The sequence below is a fragment of the Macaca thibetana genome, chromosome 11, assembly GCF_024542745.1.
Source record: "Macaca thibetana thibetana isolate TM-01 chromosome 11, ASM2454274v1, whole genome shotgun sequence".
Taxonomy (NCBI): Eukaryota; Metazoa; Chordata; class Mammalia; order Primates; family Cercopithecidae; genus Macaca; species Macaca thibetana.
Window position 1 is genome coordinate 119,959,500 of NC_065588.1, and position 26,507 is coordinate 119,986,006.

At 45.5% G+C, this 26,507-nt stretch overlaps 2 protein-coding genes across 3 annotated transcripts in view; both read left to right on the forward strand.

Annotated features, from left to right (window-relative positions):
• Positions 1-26,211, forward strand: part of TMED2 (transmembrane p24 trafficking protein 2) — a 209,137-nt gene extending 182,926 nt beyond the window's left edge. Inside the window, exons 2-6 of one of the 2 annotated variants that reach the window (XM_050748176.1) lie at positions 12,185-12,461; positions 14,457-14,649; positions 15,323-15,343; positions 18,017-18,124; positions 24,690-26,211. In XM_050748176.1, the coding sequence (XP_050604133.1) occupies positions 12,282-12,461; positions 14,457-14,649; positions 15,323-15,343; positions 18,017-18,124; positions 24,690-24,814 (627 nt within the window). In that variant the 5' untranslated portion in view covers positions 12,185-12,281 and the 3' untranslated portion in view covers positions 24,815-26,211. Of the gene's footprint in view, positions 1-12,166; positions 12,462-14,456; positions 14,650-15,322; positions 15,344-18,016; positions 18,125-24,689 lie in introns of those variants that run through there. The other variant, XM_050748177.1, reaches the window with a different exon arrangement.
• Positions 1-26,507, forward strand: part of DDX55 (DEAD-box helicase 55) — a 312,124-nt gene that overhangs the window by 258,709 nt on the left and 26,908 nt on the right. The gene's annotated exons all lie outside the window — the stretch shown is intronic.

The window sequence follows — 26,507 nt, forward strand, 5'->3', positions numbered from 1 at the left end:
GTGCACATTGTATTTTTGTTGCTTTCCAGATGTTAATTGCATCCTGACTTTGCTTTGCAGAGTCACCTCTCTCCCACTCGAGCCTTCTTCTTTGGGTACTCTTGCCATCTGCAAACCTGTCCCCAGAACTGCAGGGGTTGGCATATTTCTCCTCTGGTCACAGTGATTAGGGGTGGCATGTGACCCAAACTGGCCCAAGGAGGCCAATCCCAGGACTTTTTGTGAGAAATATTAGGAAAAATATGCTGTCTTTCAACTGGGATTACTAGGCTGCTGGGGCATAAGGCGTAAGACGTAAATCGTTGGCCGGGCGCGGTGGCTCACACCTGTAATCCCAGCACTTTGGGAGGCCGAGGTGGGTGGATCACAAGGTCAAGAGATCAAGACCATCCTGGCCAACATGGTGAAACCCCCGTCTCTACTAAAAATACAAAAATTAGCTGGGCATGGTGGTGCGCGCCTGTAGTCCCAGCTACTCAGGAGACTGAGGCAGAAGAATCTCTTGAACCTGGGAGGTGGAGGTTGCAGTGAGCCAAGATCATGCCACTGCACTCCAGCCTGGCGACAGAACAAGACTCTGTATAAAAATAAATAAATAAAGGCCGGGCACGGTGGCTCAAGCCTGTAATCCCAGCACTTTGGGAGGCCAAGACGGGCGGATCACGAGGTCAGGAGATCGAGACCATCCTGGCTAACACGGTGAAACCCCGTCTCTACTAAAAATACAAAAAACTAGCCGGGCGAGGTGGCGGACGCCTGTAGTCCCAGCTACTCCGGAGGCTGAGGCAGGAGAATGGCGTAAACCCGGGAGGCGGAGCTTGCAGTGAGCTGAGATCTGGCCACTGCACTCCAGCCCGGGCTACAGAGCAAGACTCCGTCTCAAAATAAATAAATAAATAAAAAAATAAATAAATAAATAAATAAGTCATTGTTATCCATCCTGCCAGTGCAGGGAAAATTGCTTCCTGAGAATGAAGTCGAGAGAGGAGGGGGAGAGAGAGAGAGAGAGATCATAGTATCTTTTTTTTTTTTTGAGATGGAGTCTTATTCTGTCATCCATGCTGGAGTGCAGTGGTGTGATCTTGGCTCACTGCAACTTCTGCCTCCCCAGTTCAAGCGATTCTCCTGCCTCAGCCTCCCGAGTAGCTGGGATTAAAGGCAGGCCACCATGCCTGGCTAATTTTTTGTTTAGTAGAGCCAGGGTTTCACTATGTTGGCCAGGCCAGTCTCCAACTCCTGACCTCAGGTGATCCGCCCGACTTGGCCTCCCAAAGTGCTGGTATTACAGGTGTGAGCCACCGCACCGAGCCCCATAACATCCTTTAAGTCCCTGGATTCAGCCATACCTGAACATCTACCCCTTTTTAGCTGAAGCCAGGCTGAGCTCTCCTAGGATAACTCTCATGGTGTCTTCCCATGGCCTTGCTCATTCCTCCTTTGGAAGCAGAATTGGCTTAATCTCAATGCTCAGTTTGGAAGGACAAACTGGGCATGCTTTACCGAGCCACTTCTCCTCCCCTTTCTCTTGGGAACCAGCTCTTCTGCTCCCTTCTACCATAGTTTTATATGATCAGCTCTGCCCACGCAGAAGCCCACTCTCATCCTGAAGTATCTGTAAGGGTACATCACCAAACCGGCCCAGTATGTTTAATTCTGTGCTTCCGTATTCTGTGCAACCATATTTGGCTACATCTATAAGCCACATCCTCCAACATTCACTTACAAGTAATCCTTATAATACTGTCGTGCACTGCATGACAATGTTTCAGTTAATGATGGACTGCATATACAACAGTGGTCTCTTGAAATGATAACACCATATTTTTACTGTACCTTTTCCTTTTTTTTCTGAGACGGAGTCTCGCTGTGTTGCCCAGGCTGAAGTGCAGTGGCGTGACCTCGGCTCACTGCGAGCTCCGCCTCCCTGGTTTATGCCATTCTCCTGCCTCAGCCTCCCAAGTAGCTGGGACTATAGGCGCCCGCCACTATGCCCGGCTAATTTTTTTGTATTTTTAGTAGAGGCGGGGTTTCACTGTGTTAGCCAGGATGGTCTCGATCTCCTGACCTCGTGATCCACTCCCACACAAATGCCTGTGTGTCACAATTGCCTACAGTATTCAGTACAGTCACATGCTGTGCAGGTTTGCAGCCTAGGAGCGATAGGCTGTACCCCATAGCCTAGGTGTGCAGTAGACTATACCATCTAGTTTTGTGTAAGTAGATGCTGTGATGTTCGCACAACCACAAAATTGCCCAACCATACATTTCTCAGAATATATTGCTGTCATCAAGTAACACATGACTGTATTTAGAGACTCCATCTTCTGTACTCTTTTTTCTTATTTTTTCGCTCTTGGTTTACAGCTCAGGACAGGAGTTTGTATCAGTCAGAATCCGCCCGCCTCGGCTTCCCAAAGTGCTGGGATTATAGGTGTGACCTACCACACCCTACCAACATTTGATCTTCTATGCCACAGTAAGTTTCACGTTATTCTGGAGACCACGGGTCAGCAATGTTTTTTTTGTGATACAAACTGCAGGTCTTTCCAACAGAAACGTTTTAATGTAGGAAACTGGTTAAAATGTGTGTTAGTATCTATTGCTGTATAAGAAGTTAGCTCAAAACATAGTGACTTAAAACAACAATAATCATTTATTGTCTTTCATAGTTTCTGCAGGTCCAGAATTTGGGAGCAACATGGCTGAGCAATTCTGATACATGGTTTTTCATGATATTGCAGTCAAGATATCAGCTGGGGCTATGGTCATCTGAAGGCTCGACTGGGGCTGGGGAATCTTGCATGGCTGTTGGTGAGAATTCTCAGCTTCTTGCCACGTGGGATCTCTCCCAGAGCTACTTGAGTGTCCTCATGACATGATAGCTGGTTTCCCAGAGAAAGTGATTCAAAGGAACAAGGCAACAATGTCTTTTAAAAAAAGTGAGGCAGGCTGGGTGCAGGGGCTCATGCCTGTAATCTCAGCACTTTGAGAGGACAAGGCAGGTGGCTCACTTGAGGTCAGGAGTTTGAAACCAGCCTGGCCAACATGGTGAAACCCTGTCAGAGCAGTGGCATGATCTTGGCTCACTGCAAGCTCTGCCTCTAGGATTCAAGTGATTCTCATGCCTTAGCCTCCTGGACAGCTGAGATTACATGCACCACCATGCCCAGCTATATATATATTTTAGTAGAGATGGAATTTTGCCATCTTGGCCAGGCTGGTCTCAAACTCCTGGCCTCAACTGATCCGTCTGCCTCAGCCTCCCAAAGTGCTAGGATTACAGGCGTGAGCTACTGCACCCTGCCAAATGTGTATAGCAGCATTAATAATAGCCAAAATGTGGAAACAACTCAAATATCCATAGACAAAATGTGGTGCATGCATACCATGGAATACAATTCAGCCACAAAAAGAAATGAAATCCTGACACACACTACAATGTAGATGAACCTTGAAACATCATGCCAAGTGAAAGAAGCCAGTCACAAGAGGCCACATATTGTATGATTCCACTCCAAATCCATAGAACAGAAAGTAGATAAGTAGTGGTTGCCAGGGCTGGGCAGAGGAGGGATTGGGGAATGACCGCTAATGGGTACGGGGTTTCTTTTTCTTTTTCTTTTTTTTTTTTTTTTTTTTTTGAGGCAGAGTCTCGCTCTGTCGCCCAGGCTGGAGTGCAGTGGCGCGATCTCAGCTTACTGCAAGCTCCGCCTCCCGGGTTCACACCATTCTCCTGCCTCAGCCTCGCGAGTAGCTGGGACTACAGGTGCCCACAACCGCGCCCGGCTAATTTTTTGTAGTTTTAGTAGAGACGGGGTTTCACCGTGGTCTCGATCTCCTGACCTTGTGATCCGCCCACCTCGGCCTCCCAAAGTGCTGGGATTACAGGCGTGAGCCACCGCGCCCGGCCTCTTTTTCTTTTCTTTTCTTTTTTTTTTTTTTGAGGCAGAGTCTCGCTCTGTCGCCCAGGCTGGAGTGCAGTGGCGCGATCTCAGCTTACTGCAAGCTCTGCCTCCCGGGTTCACGCCATTCTCCTGCCTCAGCCTCCTGAGTAGCTGGGACTACAGGCGCTCGCCACCACGTCCAGCTAATTTTTTGTATTTTTAGTAGAGACGGGGTTTCACCATGTTAGCCAGGATGGTCTCCATCTCCTGACCTCGTGATCCACCCGCCTCGGCCTTGCAAAGTGCTCGGTTTAGAAGGACAAACTGGGCATGCTTTGGAAGGACAAACTGGCCTAGCTACTCAGGAAGCTGAGGCAGGAGAATCACTTGAACCCGGGAGGTGGAGGTGGTAGTGAGCTGAGACTGCACCACTGTACTCCATCCTGGGCAACAGAGCAAGACTCCGTCTCAAAATAAATAAAGTGTTATACTTCAGTGGTTTCTGGTATATTCTCAGAGTTGTTCAAACATCACCACTATCTAATATCAAAACATCTCATTGCCCCACAAAAGAAACCCTGTACCCTTGCTGGGCGTGGTGGCTCATGCCGCACCACCCACCGTATAACACTTTAAAAGGATGAAAGGATGGATTTTATGGTATATGATTTGTATCTCTCTTTTTTTTTTTTTTTTTTTGAGACAGAGTCTTGCTCTGTCGCCCAGGCTGGGGTGCAGTGGCCGGATCTCAGCTCACTGCAAGCTCCGCCTCCCGGGTTTAGACCATTCTCCTGCCTCAGCCTCCCGAGTAGCTGGGACTACAGGCGCCCGCCACCTCGCCCGGCTAGTTTTTTTTTTTTTTGTATTTTTTAGTAGAGACGGGGTTTCACCGTGTTAGCCAGGATGGTCTCGATCTCCTGACCTCGTGATCCGCCCGTCTCGGCCTCCCAAAGTGCTGGGATTACAGGCTTGAGCCACCGCGCCCGGCCTCAATGATTTGTATCTCAATAAGGCAGGATGAAAAGGGAGGGAAGGAGAGAGGGCCCAGTTCATGTTGCACCTCACTGACCGCTGATTACCACCTGGTCAGTTCTGGGCCAGATGGCCGTTAAGAGGTTCATTCATTATCCATCAGATATGTATGGAGTACTCACCATGTGCCAGCTGTTTGTCCTGTTGGATGTATTCATGCACCTGATGGCACATGAGCTCATGCCAATCAACCTGTGTTGATAACCTTAAAAATGCACATTTGGCCAGGTGCGGTGGCTCCCGCCTGTAATCCCAGCACTTTGGGAGGCTGAGGCGGGTGGATTGCCCGAGGTCAGGAGTTTGAGACCAGCCTGGCCAACAGAGTGAAACCACGTCTCTACTAAAAATACAAAACATTAGCCAGGTGTGGTGGTGGCCGCCTGTAATCTCAGCTACTTGCAGTGAGCCAAGGTCATGCCACCGCACTCCAGCCTGAGTGTCAGAGTAGAACTCTGTCTCCAAAAAAAAAAAAAAAAAAAAAAAAAAGGCACCTTTACTGTGGGTGACCTGTCAAGTCCTGAGAGCCTGTGATCCTCTGGGTGAATTTGACTTCAGGTCCTGAAACAGTAATGTTGAAAAACACCTGATGAGTAAATATGGCTACAACAATGCTAACCAAAAACCAACCAACAAAAAACTAGAACTATGTCAAGCAGCTGATAGTAATCATTTTACAGTACTGTGATTACAGTTACCTTTGTCTTTTTTCTGATTTCAGATAACATAGTCAATTACATTTATAATGTAAACTAGAAACATAGTGACTTCTGGTTGCATCTTTGGTTTGGTGACCTGTGTTTTCAGACACTGGAATTGAACGTATTTAGGTATGATATCCTATGATACAGTTTGCTACAATCCTCCCCTCTCCTACTGCCTATGCTAGTGCCATCTCTGATTCACATAAACTGCCTGATACCTGAAGGCATTTGAATTTGAGTCCCCTGATTTATATAATAAAACCCTACAATATACAATTCACTATGTTCCACTGAGATCCTAAAAATGTCCACTATTTACTTATTTATTTATTGCCGACAGGGTCTTATTCTGTCACCCAGGCTAGAGTGCAGTGGCACTATCACAGCTCGGCTCACTGCAGTCTTGACCTCCCAGGCTTGGTTGATCCTCCCACCTCAGCCTCCCAAGTAGCTGAGACTACAGGCATATGCCACCACATCTGGCTAATTTTTTGGTATTTTTTGTAGAGATGGGGTCTTGCTATGCTGCCCTGGCTGGTCTCGAACTCTTGGACTCAAGCAATCTGCCCTCTTTGGTCTCCCAAAGTGCTGAGATTACAAGCATGAGGCACTGTGCCCAGCCCCACTTTTAAATTCTTTGACAGGTGGACTTAGAACTATTATTTAATCAGTTCAAAGCCGAAAATTAACATTGAATTTCTAGATAAAATCGAAATTGTTTTTGGCATTCTTCTACGGTTGGGTTGCTTGGGAAGTCAAAAAGGGTTGTATCAAAAAAAAAAAAAAAAAAAAAAAGCCAGGAGTGGTGGTTGACACCTGTAATCCCAGCACTTTGGGAGGCCAAGGTGAGAGGATTACTTGAGCCCAGGAATTTGAGACCAGCCTGGGTAACATAGGGAGATTTCCATATCTACAAATAGTTAAAAAGGGTAGTTAAAAAAACAAAAAACAAAAACAAACAAAAAACAAAAACAAACAAAAAGCTAGCTAGGTGTGGCTGCATGTGCCTGTGGTTCCAGCTACTGGAGAGCCTGAGGTGGGAGGATCGCTTGAGCCCAGGAATGTGAAGCTGCAGTGAGCCATGTTTGTGCCACTGCACTCCAGCTTGGGTGACAGAGCCAGACCCTGTCTCAAAGGAAACAAACAAAAATAGAAAACAAAAGGGGCTGTATCTATTGGTTTAAGAGGATACCTTAATATCTCTGTAGATATCATCAGCAGAGGCCAGGCACGGTGGTTTATGCCTATAATCCCAGGACTCTGGGAGGCTGAGGTGAGCAGATCACCTGAGGGCAAGAGTTCGAGATGAGCCTGGCCAACATGGCGAAACTCCGTCTCTACTAAAAAATACAAAAACAAAATTAGCTGGGCATGGTGGCATGCGCCTGTAATCCCAGCTACTTGGGAGGCTGAGGCAGGAAATCGCTTGAACCCGGGAGGCGGAGGTTGCAGTGAGCTGAGATCACGCCACTGCACTCTAGCCTGGGCGACAAAGCCAGACTCCATCTCAAGAAAAAAAAAAAAAAAAAGCCTGGGCATGGTGGCTCATGCCTGTAATCCCAGCACTTTGGGAGGCCAAGGCGGGTGGATCACGAGGTCAGGAGATCAAGACCATCTTGGCTAACACAGTGAAACCCCGTCTCTACTAAAAATACAAAAAATTAGCCGGGCGTGGTGGCGGCGCCTGTAGTTGCAGCTACTCGGGAGGCTGAGGCAGGAGAATGGCGTGAACCTGGGGGGCGGAGCTTGCAGTGAGTGGAGATTGCGCCACTGCACTTCAGCCTGGGCGACGGAGCGAGACTCCATCTCAAAAAAAAAAAAAATTCAGTAGAAAGGGACATGTGGGAAACAGGCGTATCAATGTGTTGGTAAGCATGGAGGAAGAGGCTCTAGGCTGTCTCCCTCCAGTGACGGCACTGGAGCCACATTACAGAACTGACCTGCCAGGGAAGGCAGGATGTCTGCCAGTCTGGAAGATGGGGAGGTAGGGGATCACCAGTAGAACTCCTGAGTTCAACAACACAGTTAACCCTTGAAGAATGCAGATTTGAAATGCAGGGGTCCACTTATATATGGATTTTTTTCACCTGGCCTGGCACCGTGGCTCACGTCTATAATCCTGGCACTTTGGGAGGCTGAGGCAGGCCGATCAGTTGAGGCCAGGAGTTTGAGACCAGTCTGGCCAACATGGTGAAACCCCGTCTCTACAAAAAATTCAAAAATTAGCCAGGCGTGGTGGCCGGCCCCTGTAATCCCAGTCACTTGGGAGGCTGAGGCAGAAGAGTCTCTTGAGCCTGGCAGGCAGAAGTTGCAGTGAGTCAAGGTTGAGCCACTGTACTCCAGCCAGGGCGACAGAGCGAGACTCCATCTCAATATAAATAAATAAATAAATAAATAAATAAATAAATAAATAAACAAAGGTTACACCAAGTATGCCTGCCTCTCATGCCTCTCTTCCCACCTCCACCAGTTCTTCCACTTCTGCCACCCCTGAGACAGCAAGACCAACCCCTGACTCCTCCCCTCCTCTTCGGCCTGCTCAACATAAAGATGACATGGATGAAGAGTAAATACTTTCTCATCCTTATGTTTTTTTTTTTTTTTTTTGAGACGGAGCCTCACTCTGTTGCCCAGGCTGGAGTGCAGTGGCTGGATCTCAGCTCACTGCAAGCTCCGCCTCCTGGGTTTACGCCATTCTCCTGCCTCAGCCTCCCAAGTAGCTGGGACTACAGGCACCCGCCACCTCCCCCCGGCTAGTTTTTTGTATTTTTTTAAGTAGAGACGGGGTTTCACTGTGTTAGCCAGGATGGTCTTGATCTCCTGACCTCGTGATCCGCCCATCTCGGCCTCCCAAAGTGCTGGGATTACAGGCTTGAGCCACCGCGCCCGGCCATGGTTTTCTTAATAACAATTTCTTTTCTCTAGTTTACTTTAAGAACACGGCATGTAATATATATAACATACAAAATATGCTAATCAACTGTCATTGGCTGGGCACAGTGGCTGATGCCTGTAATCCCAGCCCTTTGGAAGGCCGGGGTGGGTGAATCACTTGAGGCCAGGAGGCAGAGGTTGCAGTGAACCGAGATCACAGCACTGCACTCCAGCCCGGGCAACAGAGCGAGATTCCATCTCAAAACAAAAACAAAAAACAAACAAACAAACAAAATGCTAATCAACTGTCATTGCTAAGGCTTCTGGTCAGCAGTAAGCTGTTAATAGTTAAGTTTTCGGACTGGGCGCGTTGGCTCACGCCTGTAATCCCAGCACTTTGGGAGGCCAAAGCGGGTAGATTACCTGAGGTCAGGAGTTGAGACTAGCCTGGCCAACATAGCAAAACCCCGTCTCTACTAAAAATACAAAAATTAGCTGGGCGGCAGGGCGCGGTGGCTCACATCTGTAATCCCAGCACTTTGGGAGGCCGAGGCGGGCAGATCACGAGGTCAGGAGTTCGAGACCATCCTGGCTAATATGGTGAAACTCCGTCTCTACTAAAAATACAAAAAATTAGCTGGGCGTGGCAGCGGGCGCCTGTAGTCCCAGCTACTCGGGAGGGTGAGGCAGGAGAATGGCGTGAACCCAGGAGGCGGAGCTTGCAGTGAGCCGAGATTGTGAGATTGTGCCACTGCACTCCAGCCCGGGTGACAGAGCGAGACTCTGTCTCAAAAAAAAAAAAAAAAAAAAAAAATTAGCCGGGCATGGTGGCAGGCGCCTGTAATCCCAGCTACTCAAGAAGCTGAGGCAGGAGAACTGCTTGAACTGGGAAGTGGAGGTTGCAGTGAGCTGAGATTGTGCCATTGAATTCCAGCCTGGGCGACAAGAGCAAAACTCCATCTCAAAAAAAAAAAAAAAAGTAAAGTTTTTGGGGAGTCAAAAATGAGGCCAGGCACAGTGGCTCATGCCTGTAATCCCAGCACTTTGGGAGGCTGAGGTGGGTGGATCACCTGAGGTCAGGAGTTCAAGACCAGCTTGGCCAACCTCGTGAAACCCCGTCTCTACTAAAAATACAAAAATTAGCTGGGCGTGGTGGCGGGCGCCCGTAATCCCAGCTACTTGGGAGGCTGAGGCAGGAGAATTGCTTGGACCCGGGAGGCAGAGGTTGCAGTGAGCTGAGATTGTGCCACTGCACTCCAGTCTCGGCTACAGAGGGAGACTCCATGTTAAAAAAAAAAAAAAGACCCCAGGATTTTGGACTGTGCAGGGGTCGGTGCCCCAACTCCCATGTTGTTTAAAGTCAACTGTACACTGTCATAGTCAGGAAGCCTTCATCACTGCAGCTGCCCCTGTTTCTTGAAACCTGAAGGGGGAAACTGGATCCTGGGACATTACTGCCCCCTATTGCCTGTTGGTCTTCAAAGAAATAATCCCTTCAATTTTGCAAGGCCTGTGCTGTCATTCCCTTTTTACAGATAAGGAAACTGAGGCCAGGACATGGTGGAAAATAATCAAGGTCACACAGCTATGTGCAAAAGTGGAGTAACAACCCAGGCTCCTCATTCTCAGGTCAGTCCTGTGACCTCAATTGACATGTAATGTGTGAGGTCCTTCTGTGGCCCTGTGGCAGGGCCTGAAGAAGACAGCGTACGTAAATCCAGTCTGGTGCCTTCATGAGTGAGGCAGAGTAGAAAATAAGTGTAATCCACTAGGAACAAATCTGCATTGTAAACACAGAGGAAGGGGCTAGTATTTGGCAGAAGGATGTCTAGGAACATTTTAGAGGTAAGAGGTGACATTTGGGTTCTGAGGGATGAGTAGGAGAATGCCAGGGTTCAAAGGATGAAAAGACCATTCCAGCAGCTGGTAAGGGCTAAGGGGCATGGAGAAGCAGCAAGACTTTGAGGAAGTGGTAGAATTCTAACTTCGGAAAATCTGAACAAGGTTAATTTTTTGTGCGTGGTTAAGGTATTACATACATACAGTAAAATAAAATGCAATAGTTGCCGGGAGCAGTGGCTCACACCTATAATCCCAGCACTTTGGGAGGCCGAGGCAGGTGGATCATCTGAAGGTCAGGAGTTCGAGACCGGCCTGACCAACATGGTGAAAACCCGTCTCTACTAAAAATACAAAAATTAGCTGGGTGTGGTGGCAGGCGCCCGTAATCCCAGCTACTTGGGAGGCTGAGGCAGGAGAATATCTTGAACCCGGGAGGCTGAGGTTGCAGGGAGCTGAGATCATGCCATTGCACTCCAGCCTGGGTGATAAGAATGAAAATCTGTCTCAAAATAAAGTAAAAATGTATAGTCTAATCGATTTTTTTAAAAAAGTAGACATTCACGTATCTACCACATAGGTAAAGATACTAGAGATTCCAGCAACCCGGGAGGATCCCTTGGTGCCCCTTTCAGGTCTGTATGAGCCTCCACCGCTCCCCAGTCCCCGGGAAGGAGAGGGGGTGGGAGAGGCAACATGAAACCTAAAAACCAGTGGGGTTCGCGCCGGTAATCCCACGGTAATCCCACAGCTATTGGGCTGGCGGAGGCAGGAGGATCACTTGCCCAGGAGTTGGAGGCTGCAGTGAGCTATGATCGCGCCACTGCACTCCAGTCTGGGCGACAGATCAAGACCCCGTCTCTAAGCAAACAAACAAATAAACAGCCCTCAAAACCCATGGCTTCAGGCCTGGCGCGGTAGCTCACTCCTGTAATCTCAGCACTTTGGGAGGTCGAGCAGGGCGGATCACTTGAGGTCAGGAGTTCCAAACCAGCCTGGCCAACATGGCGAAACTCCGTCTCTACTAAAAAATAAAAAAAAAAATTGGCCGGTCGCGGTGGCTCACACCTATAATTCCAGCACTTTGGGAGACCCAGGTGGGCGGATCACGAGGTCAGGACACCAAGACCAGCCTGACCAACATGGTGAAACCCCGTCTCTACTAAAAATACAAAAATTAGCCGGGCGTGGTGGTGGGCGCCTGTAATCCCAGCTACTCAGGAGGCTGAGGCAGGAGAATCACTTGAACCCGGGAGGTGAAGGTTGCAGTGAGCCGAGAACGCGCCACTGCACTCCAGCCTGCCTGGGCGACAGAACGAGACTCCGTCTCAAAAAACAAACAAACAAAAAACACAAAAATTAACCAAGCGTGGTGGCTCACGCCTGTAATTCCAGCTACTCGGGAGGCTGAGGCAAGAGACTCTCTTGAACCCGGGAGACGGAAGTTGCAGTGAGCCGAGATCGCGTCACTGGACTCCAGCCTGGGCGACAGAGCGAGAACTCCGTCTCAAAAACGAAACAAAACAGAAGAAAAAAACCTTAGTTTCAGCCCGCACATTCCCTCAACTCCTATTGCTGCCTGCAAATCTTTCGCCGTCGTCCTGGACAATCCTAAGAGGGCACTGCAGAGGCTTCTGGACACTGTCGTTTTCCTGAGAAGTCCACATGAACTTAGCTTTGACGCGAAAGGACTAGGGAAAAATTTTGGTCCTTCGGAGCCGCCGTCCAGGCTCGGGCCGCTCACAGTCGCTTGTCCCTCGGCGGCTGCCATGCGTCCTTTACGTGGCAGCTGCCGGCGCCCGCCAATCCGCTGCGCCCGCATCAGCCCCCACTAGTGGCGCAGGCGGAAGGGGCGGAGCTTAGGCGGCGGTGGCTGAGAAGGCAGCGGGGCGGCGGCGGCGGCGGCTCTGGAGGCCGCAGTCCGGGTCCTGGCTTCGGCCTCAGCCCCACCATGGTGACGCTTGCTGAACTGCTGGTGCTCCTGGCCGCTCTCCTGGCCACGGTCTCGGGCTATTTCGTTAGCATCGACGCGCATGCTGAGGAGTGCTTCTTTGAGCGGGTCACCTCGGGCACCAAGATGGGCCTCATCTTCGAGGTGGCGGAGGGCGGCTTCCTGGACATCGACGTGGAGGTGCGGGCGAGATGCCCGCGGCCGAGGCTTGGTCGCGTGGCCGCTCGGGGATTGGTGGCACGTGGGGCCGGCGCGGGGCCTGCTTGGGGAGCGGGCTTAGAAGTCGCTGTCCGAGTCCTGGAGAAGCCCAGGCCGCCCCCCCCCCGCCCCGCCCCGGCCCCGGCGACCTCCTAACGGCCCCTTTTCCCGCGACTTGCCCGGATTCCGGGATTCCCTGGGGGCTCCTTCGGCATGCTTGGTTGCTTTGGTTTCTCTCCTTGAACGACGGGTTCCTGTTGGAACCTCTCGCCGAGCTTTGTGAATCAGGCGCCGCGTGTCAGCCCGGGCCCCATAGGCGCTTCTCAGTCGCTGTTAGCTTGTGGCGGGTCTCGATCCAATTAGCACCTGCTTTCCTTCGTGTTACGGATTAATGCTGGAACATGGCACGGAAACTTTTCCACAAAATAGATTTAAATCGATTGAGGATTAAAAAGCTATTGAATGCTAGGCATACTTTCGCGTCGTGTTTATTTTTCATAGAAACAACCTTAAGGTTCTACTCTTAGACAAATATCCAGCTACCTCGTTTAGTCTCCTCTGCCTAAGAGAGACGGGGAGTTGGATCATGCGTTTTAGGAGTAAGCAGTGCAGTGAAGTATCAGGAGAAAACAGGAAATTAAGAAACCAGCAGTCCCTAAATCTGCACCCATGTTTTGTAAACCAAAAGAATGAGGTGTCGCTAATTTTTATTTTAATTCATCTGCTGGCATGACTAATTGAGTCTAAAAAGTTTCTATTTGACAGTGTACTCAGTAGGGCTGGGCACAAGTTACACAATACAAGTGAAATCCAAAAATAAGGGGATAACGGAAAGGAGAAACTCTTAGACTTAGCTGGGAATTTAGCGATCAACTATTCCAGTCTCGAAGTTATGCGAGTGACATGGACTTTGAAAGAGCGACTGGCTTGACCACAGCCTAACAGCTGATTTGTAGCAGACTGGGATGAGAGTTTGGGTCTTCTCATTTCCAGGCTAGTCCTTTCCCCTAAGCCTTCAGGCATCTCAGATAAAGCAGAATTCCTTCACTGTTCGGCAGTAATCTGGAAAACCTTGAAATTTGATAAAAATTCATTTTGTTTATATTTTAAAAAAACAAACGTTTATTATCTCGTGGTTTCTGTGGCCAGGAATTACGGAGAGGCTTAGCTGGGTGGTTCTGGAATATCTCATGAGGTTGCAATCAAGACGTCAACCAGGGATGCAGGAATTCTTCATTTTAAAGAGATTTCTTTTTTCTTGAGTTTTACTGTCAGTCACAGTTGCATGTTTGTTGGTGATGCAGAAATTCTTCATTTTAAAGATATTTGTTTTATCTTGAGTTTTGCTGTCAGTCACGGTTGCATGTTTGTTGCTGATATTAGGCCAGTTAGAGACCACATTTCAGGTGAGCTTTCTGTCTGAGGGGTTTAGTAAGGATAAATAAGACATAAATGTCAGAACTGAAAGGTGTTTTAGAGAGCCATTAAGGCAACCCTTGTCTTATAAAGTGGGAGAATTGCAGACCAAATGGTTATTATCACCGAAGTGGAGCTAAGTGAAAGTTACATATTCTTGGTGAATTTCTTTTCTTTTTTTTTTGGACAAAGTCTCGCTCTGTTGCTTATGTTGGAGTGCAATGGCGTGATCTCGACTCACTGCAAACTCTGTCTCCCGGGTTCAAGCGATTCTCCTGCCTCAGCCTCCTGAGTAGCTGGGAATACACGTGGGCGCCACCACGCCCAACTAATTCTGTATTTTTAGTAGAGACGGAGTTTTACCATGTTGGCCAGGCTGGTCTTGAACTCCTGACCTCAAGTGATCCGCCCGCCTCAGCCTCCCAAAGTACTGGGATTACAGGCGTGAGCCACCATGCCCAGCCATATTCTTGGTGAATTTCTTACTGCCATTAGACTTTACTTATAAAGTCTATGACTAAATCTTTTGTGACATTTTATGCATTTCTCTCTTGCCTCCAGATTACAGGACCAGATAACAAAGGAATTTACAAAGGAGACAGAGAATCCAGTGGGAAATACACATTTGCTGCTCACATGGATGGAACATACAAATTTTGTTTTAGTAACCGGATGTCCACCATGACTCCAAAAATAGTAATGTTCACCATTGATATTGGGGAGGCTCCAAAAGGACAAGACATGGAAACAGAAGGTGAGATGAACATTCAGAATATTGATATCACGTTCCAAGAGCTAATTTTAGTTCTATACATTTTTACCCATCTGAGTGGCATTTTGAAAAATTTCTTAACCAAAAACTTTTTGTGAAATATGCTTTTTATTTTTTGCAAGTCTCCTAATTAATAAAAAAGTTTCTTGAGGCTAGTGTTTGTTTTTTTGTTCTTCATTTTTCTTTTATTTATTTTTTTTGAGATGGAGTCTTGCTCTTTTGCCCAGGCTGGAGTGCAATGGCTTGATCTTGGCTCACTGCAACCTCTGCCTCCTGGATTCAAGTGATTCTCCTGCCTCAGCCTCCCAAGTAGCGTCAGATGTACAGCACCATGCCTGGCTAATTTTTGTATTTTTAGTAGAGACGGGGTTTCACCATGTTGGCCAGGCTGGTCTCAAACTCCTGACTTAAGGTGATCCACCCGCCTCGGCCTCCTGAAGTGCTGGGATTTTTTTGTTCTTTACATTTGTTCTAACAGGTTTTCTTAGTCATTTTGTGCTCTTGTGAGCATGTAGATTCCTTGTGTCTTGGGTTATTTTTTCTGTTTATTTGCTAATCCTGGCATATACTTTATTTGCTCATTTGTATACATGACTAGTTTAGCTAAACTTTTTGTTGGTTCTTTTTGTGTTAAGATATCTTAACTTTTCTTTAGGTGGTGGAGATACCTGGGACGGTATGTGGATTGCTTTTTGACAGCATCCGTGTTTGCTAATGTCTAATTTCTGCTTTCTTTTTTCTAACCTCAGTTTGTTGGCATGAGAGTGTTTTTTCTCTTAAAAAACCCCTACAACTAATTGGATTGATTATTTTTTTGGTGGTTTTTTTTTTGGTTGACAGGAAGTATAGGTTAGGTTATTTTAAACTAATAGCACTGAAAACACTGTTGACATTTTAGTAGTAACATCTTTGTTCTTTAAGAAGAGTGCTAAAGAGTGGAAATTCAATGATAAGGGGACAATAGTCCCAATTAAACATAGCTCATAGCAAATGGTGCCTTTGACTTTGTAGAAAGTATTTTGTAGACTTCCTAACCTGAAGCTTGGTTAGATATGAAATGCAGTTCTAGGAGCCATATGTTGATACAAAGACAAAAGTTCTTTTAGCTGTATGTTGCAGTTAGATTGTTCATTGCCCAGGTTACCAGTAATAAACCCTGATTGGTTCTTGGTGGTTTTGGATAAATTGCTTTCTGGGAGCCAGTACATTTGGTGGTGGGTTTTTTTTTCCCCACAGTGCATGCCAGAGTTTTTGAAGCTAGTCGTCATTGTTTCACACATTTCATAGTATCCTATTAGCATGGTAACACTTGTCCCAGATATTCAGTATTAGTAGAGTGCTAACATCATCAAGAAGCTGAGTTGTTTGGTTAGATTTTGAAATCTATAGAGTTTAGAGAGTCCTGCTACTTAGTAATTCCTGTGCTCATTTTTCACGGCCACTTACAGAGTAGGACTTGACTAATTTTCAGGGAGAATGAGGAGTTCTGAAAGGCTTTTTTGGTTTATTTTCTGGAGATTGATCCTACTTAGTTTGAAAATGTTGGTTGATGAATGTGAATATTGAACTTCTTAGATGATTTTTTAACATATATCCAAAATTCTTGCTTTTGCTTGTTAATGTCAATGAATGGCAGCTGTCAAATCAAGCCTTCCTCCAAAGCAGTGGTTCTCAAGTGAGGATGATCTTTTTGCCCCAGGGGATATTTGGCAATCTCTGGAGGCATTTTTTATTGGAAGACGGGGGTAGGTGCTATAGGCATCTAGGGCTGGAGGCCATGGAGGCTGCTAAATACCCTACAGTGCATCAGACAGCGTCCCACAATGTGGAACAGCATTTGGTCCAAATGGCGACAATGCCACTGCTGAGGAACCCTGCTCTATCGGTTTCCTGTGGTGCATGGGGCTTCCAAAGGGAAATTTCGAGTGAGCGACCGTTTGACATTCCAATTCAACCACCTTCAATGGTAGAGGCCCTTGGTTTCTCCTAAGAAACTTGGGATTGTCTTTGAGAATCTGGAATCCCAGAAGAGACCCAGTCTTGGGCAGGGATGAAGAGATCCCCCTTTCCCCCGGAATGTTTCCTGGTGCTGTTTCTCTCCTGCCTATCTGTTCATTCTCATAACGTGGCACTACCTAAAAGCATATGCTTACTCTTCAGAACAGCACCTTGTGTGTATTTTTGGTTCAAGAGGATACCTGGTTGAAAACTTGTGGCACTAAGGACTTGTCTCTCTACTTACATTGCCTGCTGTTCCCCACTATAGTGAAATCATTACTTTGTCAAAGAAGAATGTTTGAGTTGGTGTGGATTTTCCTAAGAGCGTTTTGATGTTTTTCTCTGCTCAGCTTTGTAGAGATTAAAAGTCTGTTTTGGTGCTGCTCCTTAATTAATATTAGAGTTACATGACTCTTAGATTTTGTTATTTGTAGGATTATATTTTTAAAATACATGTATTTATTTGTGCTCTTAGTCCCCCTCCTCAGTGTTTTACTACTTTTCCATAGTTAATAGTATAGTGAACTTTACGAAATAACATTTCATTAAAAGAAATTTTCTGGGGTTGTTTTCCTTTCCTTAGTAACCATTATATAGTATGTTTCCTACCCTGAAAGAGGTTTCTCTACTGGCAAGGGACTTTTAAAAATGCTTTGAGAATTAAATTGACATGATTCATATCAGTGGTCCAAATTGATGTTTGAATCATTTCAAAAGTAGCTTCTTTTGCAGGCCTTCTCTGAGGATTTTAAAAAGTTATTTTATAAGTATTTTTCAAAAAGAGATTGCCCCAGCCTAGGCAACATAGTGAGACCCTGTCTCTAAAAAATAAAAATAAAATGGTAGTCAGGTGTAGTGATGCACCCCTGTAGTCCCAGCTACTCAGGAGGCTGAGGCAGGGGATTGCTTGAGCCCAGGAATTTGAGGTTACAGTGAGCTATAATTGCACCACTGTACTTGAGCCTGGGTGATAGAGTGAGATCCTGTCTTGAAAAAAAAAAGATGGCTGGACGCAGTGGCTCATGCCTGTAATTCCACTATTTTGGTAGGCTGAGGCAGGTGGATCACCTGAGGTCAGGAGTTCAAGACCAGCCTGACCAACATGGTGAAACCCCGTCTCTACTAAAACTACAAAAATCAGCTGGGTGTGGCAGCGTGCGCCTGTAGTCTGTTATTCTGGAGGCTGAGGCAGGAGAATCGCTTCAGCTCGGGAGGCGGAGGTTGCAGTGAGCTGAGGTTGAGTGCCAGTGCACTTCAGCTTGGGCAACAGAACGAGACTCTGTCTCAAAAAAAAAAAAAAAAAAAAAAAAAGACATTGACAAATGTGTGTTGTTTTCAAATTATTCTGTAGCTCACCAGAACAAGCTAGAAGAAATGATCAATGAGCTAGCAGTGGCGATGACAGCTGTAAAGCACGAACAGGAATACATGGAAGTCCGGGAGAGGATACACAGAGCCAGTAAGTGAATGCCGTCACTTGCAGCAGCGTCTGATGGTGAAGATTGTTTTACTTAACAGCTTGCTTGTATTTTCCTCATTTGGAAACTTCGCAAATTTTGTGTGAAAGCATTGGCTTTAAAAGTGTACCTACACGAGATATTTTTTGAGCATACACGTGTATGGAGCTTTGTAGTTTATTATTGGGACATTCATTCTAAACCAGAAAATGCTATTAATATTTAGTGCAAGTTTTTAAGAGTTTGGTTTTCTGGCCGGGCGTGGTGGCTTACACCTGTAATCTCAGCACTTTGGGAGGCTGAGGCAGGTGGATCACCTGAGCTTGGGAGTTCGAGACCAGCCTGGCCAACATGGTAAAACCCCGTCTCTACAAAAAATAAAAAAATTAGCTGGCTGTGGTGGCGTGTACCTATAGTCCCAGCTACTTGGGAGGCTGAGGCATGAGAATCACTTGAACCCAGGAGGCAGAGGTTGCAGTGAGCTGAGATTGGGCCACTGCACTCCAGCCTGGGCAACAGAGCTAGACTCTGTCTCAGGGAAAAAAAAAAAAAAAAGTTTGGGTTTTTAAAAATGTATGGTGAGCTAAGGAATAACGCTAATCATTTTCTCAGAAGGGAAAAGTGTTGTAAAATGGGTATTGCATTGGTTTTTAATCACATACCTGAAACTTACATGCCAGTGGGATTAATATTAGATGCTGAGATTTAATCTTTTTACTACAATGGAGGGCTTACTATAGTTAGAAAACACCAAAACATGAGTACAGGCAAGTCACCAGGTGAAGATCAACTTGGGTCCTCAAGTTTGTAAGTTGGGAACTTGGAATGTATTTTTCTGTGGAAACAGTGATGATTGAAATCTTGTGTTAGGTTGCAAAAGTCTGTTTAGAACTGGATAGAGCATTAAACATTAGGCTTTTGCATTTAAAATTAAGAGGTACTATATTGACAGACAGACCAATTCCATTGATTAGGTTCAGAGCCACACCATTGTTCGGTGTTTTCATCCTTCAGGTAGTTCTTGGGGAGATGATAAAAGAGCAAAGTGGCCAGGGGCATGGCTCACGCCTGTAATCCCAGCACTTTGGGAGGCTGACGTGGGTGGATCACAAGGTCCAGAGATTGAGACCATCCTGGCCAACATGGTGAAATCCCGTCTCTACTAAAACTACAAAAATTAGCTGGGCATGGTGGCACGCATCATCAGTAGTCCCAGCTACTCAGGAGGCTGAGGCAGGAGAATTTGCTTGAACCCGGGAGGCAAAGGTTGCAATGAGCTGATATAATGCCATTGCACTCCGGCCTGGCGACAGAGCGAGACTCCGTCTCAAAAAAAAAAAAAAGAATAGGAAAAAAGGAGAGCAAGGCGTAGTGATGCACCTCTGTAGTCCCAGCTACTCAGGAGGCTGAGGCGGGGGATTGCTTGGGAGCAAGCTCTTGTCTTAAGGGCAGTGATTCTATGTCAGGAATCTTTGTTCTGAGACTGGGGTAGGGAGTGAAGAGTGACTCAAAGAGATAAGCACAGCTTGAATTTCTTCCAGATGTGGTTTCTGTTTTTCCCACCCTTAAATCTGTTCTTGCTACTTATGGAAACAAATCTTCAGGATCTAGAGCACAGACATCAGATTGTGTTGTCAGGAAGGTGTGTAAATGTAATAGCCTGGAGAACTCCCCTCATCCCCACTTGTTTTAGGACTGGAGTGGGGCATGTTATGGACCAAGGCTTGTCTACAAACACTCGAACCTCTTGCCTCACAATTTTTTCTCCTTGCCTCCACTCTTAATCTCACCAGCTGGAATCTTCACTTTTTCCCTCTTACCTTGTTGGGACCCATGTGTTGGTTACCTTGTTCCCAGATGGGGACCAGCCCAGTCTGGAGTTGGAAGGGCACTGAACTAAGTCAGAGGGCAAGTTCCTCTACTTTGCAAGTTTAACTGGTTCAGACCAGATGGCTTTCGAGTTATAGAAGTTCTTGGGAACACAGTGGCCAGAGGAAGCACATGTCTTCCAGTCTTTAGGGGGTCCAACCTTGTTCTCTCACCCGTGATTTGAGTGGAGATACTCCTGTGTTTGTTTCACAAATAGTGAGCTATGTGTTCTTATTTAGAAGTGTTAGGCCGGGCGCGGTGGCTGAAGCCTGTAATCCCAGCATTTTGGGAGGCCGAGACGGATGGATCACGAGGTTAGGAGATTGAGACTATCCTGGCGAACATGGTGAAACCCCGTCTCTACTAAAAAATACAAAAAAAAAACTAGCCGGGCGAGGTGGTGGGCGCCTGTAGTCCCAGCTGCTCGGGAGGCTGAGGCAGGAGAATGGCGTAAACCCGGGAGGCGGAGCTTGCAGTGAGCTGAGATCTGGCCACTGCACTCCAGCCTGGGCGACAGAGCGAGACTCCGTCTCAAAAAAAAAAAATAAAATAAATAAAAAGTGTTAGCAGTTTCTAGAATTGAATTTATAGGTATTCAGTTTAAATTTACAAAGCAAATGGTTCCCATAATGTTTTGTTTTTGTGAGTCTTCCTATAGGACCTACTCCTCAGCAGTGAACATAATGAGACCCTTTCACTACAGTGTTGTAATAATAACGTGTTGCTTCTAGATCAGGCTAATATATGAGTGGCATGAGGACAGTGTCCCAGGTCACTGCGTTCTGATGTTATTGTGCTTCAGTGTGTTCTATTTAAACTTAAAGGTGCATTTTTCTTTGGGAGGTCAAGGCGGGAGGATCACCTGAGGTCAGGAGTTTGAGACCAGCCTGGCCAACATGGTGAAACCCCGTCTCTACTAAAAATACAAAAATTAGGCCGGGCGCAGTGGCTCACGCCTGTAATCCCAGCACTTTGGGGGGCCGAGGCAGGCGAATCACGGGGTCAGTAGTTCGAGACCAGCCTGGCCAAGAGACCAGCCTGGCCAATATGGTAAAACCCCATCTCTACTAAAAATACAAAAATTAGCTGGGCACATGTAATCCCAGCTGCTTGGGAGGCTGAGACAGGAGAATCACTTGAACCCAGAAGTTGCTTAGGCTGGTCTTGAACTCGTGGGCTTGAGTGATCCACCCGCCTCTGCCTTTCAAAGTGTTGGGATTACAGGCATGAGCCACTGTGCCTGGCCTATTTTCTTTTTATCAGACTCTGTTTTTTTTCCTGTTTTTTGTTTTTTTTTTTTTAAGATGGAGTCTTGCTCTGTCGCCCAGGCTGGAGTGCAGTGGTGCGATCTCGGCTCACTGCAATCTCCGCCTCCTGAGTTCAAGCAATTCTCCTGCCTCAGCCTCCTGAGTAGCTGGGACTACAGACGCACGCCACCACCATATTTTGATGTTGTAAATAATTGCATTTTGGATAACGGTGATTTTGAAATAATTCCTTAATTGTTTTAGAAGTCAGTTTTCTGATTCAGCAAAATGGATACTAATATAGGACGTTTCAATGGTGAGGGAGAAAGATGGTTGGGTTGGGTTTTAACCCTAGAATTATGACCTTGGGCAAGTCACCTTTTCTTCTCTGCTCCCTGTATACAAGCAGAATGGACTTGGCTGTACCCAGTAAATCTTTAAGCTCAGCTTATTTTTGTATTTTCAGTAGAGACAGGGTTTCACCACGTTGGTCGGGATGGTTTCGATCTCTTCACCTTGTGATCCACCTGCCTCGGCCTCCCAAAGTGCCGGGATTACAGACGTGAGCCACTGCACCCGGCCCTATTTCCTTTTTAGAGACACAGTGTCTTACTCTGTTGCCCAGCCTGTAGTGTTGTGGTGACAAGATAGCTCACTGCATCCTCAACCTCCTGGGCTCAGGTGATCCTCCCGCCTCAGCCTCCCAAGTAGCTAGAAGTACCTCGGCCTACCAAGTAGCTGGAAGTCCAGGCGTGTGCCACTACACCTAGCTATTTTTTTTTTTTTTGGTATTGTAGAGACTGGGTTTCTCCGTATTGCCCAGGGTTGGCCTCTGACTCTTGAGCTGAAGCAATCCTCTTGGCCTCCCAAAGTGTTGGGATTGTAGTGTAATTGTTTTTAATGTTGGCCATTTGCAGAAAAATAAAATACTACATAGAAATTTTTTTTGAGATGGAGTCTCGCTCTGTCGCCCAGGCTGGAGTGCAGTGGCACAGTCTTGGCTCACTGTAAGCTCCGCCTCCCAGGTTCATGCCATTCTCCTGCCTCAGCCTCCCAAGCTCTGCCTCCCAGGTTCATGCCATTCTCCTGCCTCAGCCTCCCAAGTAGGTGGGACTACAGGTGCCCGCCACCACGTCTATTTTTAGTAGAGACGGGGTTTCACAGTGTTATCCAGGATGGTCTCAATCTCCTGACCTCATGATCTGCCCACCTCAACCTCCCAAAGTGCTGGGATTATAGGTATGAGCCACTGTGCCTGGCCTACATAGTAATTTTTAAAAGCTAAGGCTATAGCATTTGACTGGAGAGTTGGACACAATGGGTTGTGCCTGTAGTCTTAGCTGCTTCAGAGGCTGAGGCAGGAGGATTGCTTGAGGTCAGGAGCTTGAGACCAACCTGGGCAACACGAGACCCTGTTTTTTTAAAAAATAAAATGAATTGGCCAGGCATGGTGGCTCATGCCTATAATCCCAGCATTTTGGGAGGCTGAGGTGGGCAGATCACCTGAGTTTGGGAGTTCGAGACCAGCCTGACTAACATGGAGAAACCACATCATTACTAAAATACAAAATTAGCCGGGTGTGGTGGTGCATGCTTGTAATCCTAGCTACTCGGGAGGCTGAGGCAGGAGAATCGCTTGAACCCAGGAGGTGGAGGTTGCAGTGAGCTGAGATCGCATCATTGCACTCCAGTCTAGGCAACAAGAGTGAAACTCTTTGTGTCAAAACATAAAACAAAAAAAAAAAAAAATAAAATAAAATAAAATACATTTAAAAATAAAAGGAATTTGGCCAGGCGTGGTGGCTTATGCCTATAATCCCAGCACTTTGGGAGGCCGAGGCAGGCGGATCACCAGAGGTTAAGAGTTCAAAACCAACCTGGCCAACATGGTGAAGCCCTATCTCTACTAAAAATACAATAACTAGCTGGGCGTGGTGTTGAGCACCTGTAATCCCAGCTACTCAGGAGGCTGAGACAGCAGAATCACTTGAACCCAGGAGGCGGAGGTTGCAGTGAGCTGAGATCACGCCACTGCCCTCCAGCCTGGGCGACTGGAGACTCTGACTCAAAATAAATAAATAAATAAAAATAATTTGATCAGAAACTTGAATGTAACAAATTGAGTATAATAAATAAACATAGAGTAGATGTCTATTTTACTTTAAGGATCAAATCCTTAGTTTGAGAGCAGGACAGATGAGAATAGTTTGTCTTGTATTTGATGGTCTGGAAGTAACTGTCAGTATTGATCCATATAACTGAGTAACCTCTTCCATTGAGAACAATTGCCAAGTACACAGGTGCTGAACAAATATTTGTCACATATTTGGGGAAAAAGACACTCAGACTGCCATATTTTGATGTTGTAAATAATTGCATTTTGGATAACGGTGATTTTGAAATAATTTCTTAATTTTTTTAGAAGTCAGTTTTCTGATTCAGCAAAATGGATACTAATATAGGACGTTTCAATGGTGAGGGAGAAAGATGGTTGGATTGGGTTTTAACCCTAGAATTATGACCCTGGGCAAGTCACCTTTTCTTCTCTGCTCCCTGTATACAAGCAGAATGGACTTGGCTGTACCCAGTGAATCTTTAAGGTTTCTTTTAAAAATCTTTGCTTCTACTTTGGGAGGCTGAGGCAGGAGGATCAGTTGAGGCCGGGAGTTCAAGACCAACTTGGGCAACATAGCAAGACCCTTTCTCTACAAAAACAGAAAAAATTAGTCGGATGGACTGGTGCATACCTGTACTCCCAGCTACTCAGGAGGCTGAGGTGGCAGGATTGTTTGAGTCCAGTTCAAGGTTGCAGTAACTATGATTGTGTCATGGCATTCCAGCCTGGACAACAGAGCAAACAAAAAAATATTTGCTTCTGAGTATGTTGAGTTGCTCAGAGACAAAAGTATTTACAGTATAGGTGACCCATAGGTTACAATGACTTCGCTTAGAAATTTTCATCTTTATGATGGTGCAAAAGAAGAAATTCTGATGTGCATTCAGAAGAAACTGAGCATCAAGTACCCATGCAACCATTCTGTTTTTTACTTTCGGTGCAGTGTTCACTAACTTGATAAATAAAATATAAAATAATAATAAAATGCAGTTTAACTTATATGAGATATACAACACTTTATTATAAAATAATCTTTGTGTTGTTAGATGTTTTTGCTCAACTGTAGGCTAATGTAAGTGTTCTGATCATGTTTTAGGTAGGCTAGGCTAAGCTATGATGTTTGCTAGGTTAGGTGTATTAAATATATTTTTGACTTAGGTATTTTCAATGTAAGCTGGGTTTATTGGGATGTAACTCCATCTTAATTTGAGGAACATCTATTCTATGAATGGTGTACACAATATTACTTTCACAGAGAGTGAAGACTAGAATATGATGCCTATGTTTTTTGGGGGAGAATTGTTAAATTTTGTTTGTTTGTTTTGTCCTCAACAGTCAACGACAACACAAACAGCAGAGTGGTCCTTTGGTCCTTCTTTGAAGCTCTTGTTCTAGTTGCCATGACATTGGGACAGATCTACTACCTGAAGAGATTTTTTGAAGTCCGGAGGGTTGTTTAAAAAGCCTCTTCCTGATGATCCCAACTCAGAATTCACTGTTTACCAAACACCTTGGTCATAATAATGTCATTAGTTTCTCCATTTTTATTTTCTGAACTGTACATTCACAATTTATGTTTCTTTGTGATGAATAGATATTGGGGGAAAAACACCTTTTTAGGAAAATTATAGTGCAAATTTGACAGTTGATTGGCATAATTTCTTGTTTGAATGCTGCCTCCATTCCAGGAACTCAAACACTGTAAGTGAAATATGGGAGTATAGTTTTTATTACTTCTTTTACTTGTGTTTTCATAATATAATGCAGTTTGTTCAGGAAATCAGCACAAAGCCTCATAGTACTTTACTAAAATGACTGCATTCTTTGGATTCCCTCAGTCTGTGGTTCAAGTCACTACAGATTCATTTTGTTGAGTCTTTATGAGAAACAACAGTATGAATCTTGACGGTTTCTGCCCATCCTAATGGCAGAGCTCTCTGACTTGGGCGTATGCCGCCAGGCTGGGTACTTTCATACTTTGTTTTCTTCTTTTGCTTTAAAAGTACGACTCAGCATACATTTTCCCGCACACATTTTTACATTGTACCTTAGGACTTAATCATCTCCACTTAAATTGATGACACAAGCAGCTAATAACCATTTTTGGGTTTCTGTCTAACCTTCTAATTGTCTGTTAAAGCCAATTCTCTGAGTGTCCCAGTGAGTGGTGGCTCTTTTTCTTTCCACACTGGCACATTCACTTCCCCCACTCTTGGCATGTAGGAAATAAACATTTACATAATTGGAAAAATCCAGATTTCTGATGCCAAAGGGTTAAAGCCTCTTGGATTTCATTGCAGTGATATACAGCCACTATTTTATTTTTGATCAGTGACCTTTGGGCCACTGTTTAGGGCACTGAACATCAGTGTCAGCATTAGGGTTTGGGTTTTTGTTTTTCTTGGGTCTTTCTTTTTTGGCACATGTGAATCTTGTTTTGTGTAAAATGAAATGACTTTCTCTTGTTCTCTGATGATGGGTTTAAAATTAAAAGAGCATCTGGTTTCGGTATGGGGATGATCCAGGATTATGTTGTGACTGATATATATTAGTTACTTGTACATTTTTTTTTTTTTTTGATCTTTGTAAGGGGAAGACTACAAGTAACGAGTTTTATATAATTAATTTAAATTTGTTACAGGTTTTCATGTTCAGGATAAGCAGTTTTTCCACCTTGGGTGAGAACACTTGCAACAGTTTATTAATGAGGTGACTTTCACCTTAGGACAACTGTTGCATACCAGTTTTTTTTTGTGTGTGTGAAACACTTCAAAATTGACTTAAAATATGTAAATTTAAAATTGGTTGTATCTAATATGCCCCAGGTTCAGTAAATAAACAATTCTTTTTAAAAACAGTCAGTATTCTGTGTTTTATATATTGACAGTTAATTCACATTTTTTACACACCAACTTTCTGTTCTTATTTGACATGAGACATGTCCATGTTTTCTGAGTATTTATGCCTATTATGTCTGTTACTTTTTAATTCTATAAGCTTGAGGATAGTGAACGGTACCAAGTTTTCGTTTCTGCACAGGTTTTCCAGTGAGGCTTCTCTGATGGATCAGTGCTAAAATCTCAAGTATTTTTCTATTTGGGAAAAAAGAAAGGGTTGAATTATTTTCACTCGGTTTATGAATGTGGGAAATAG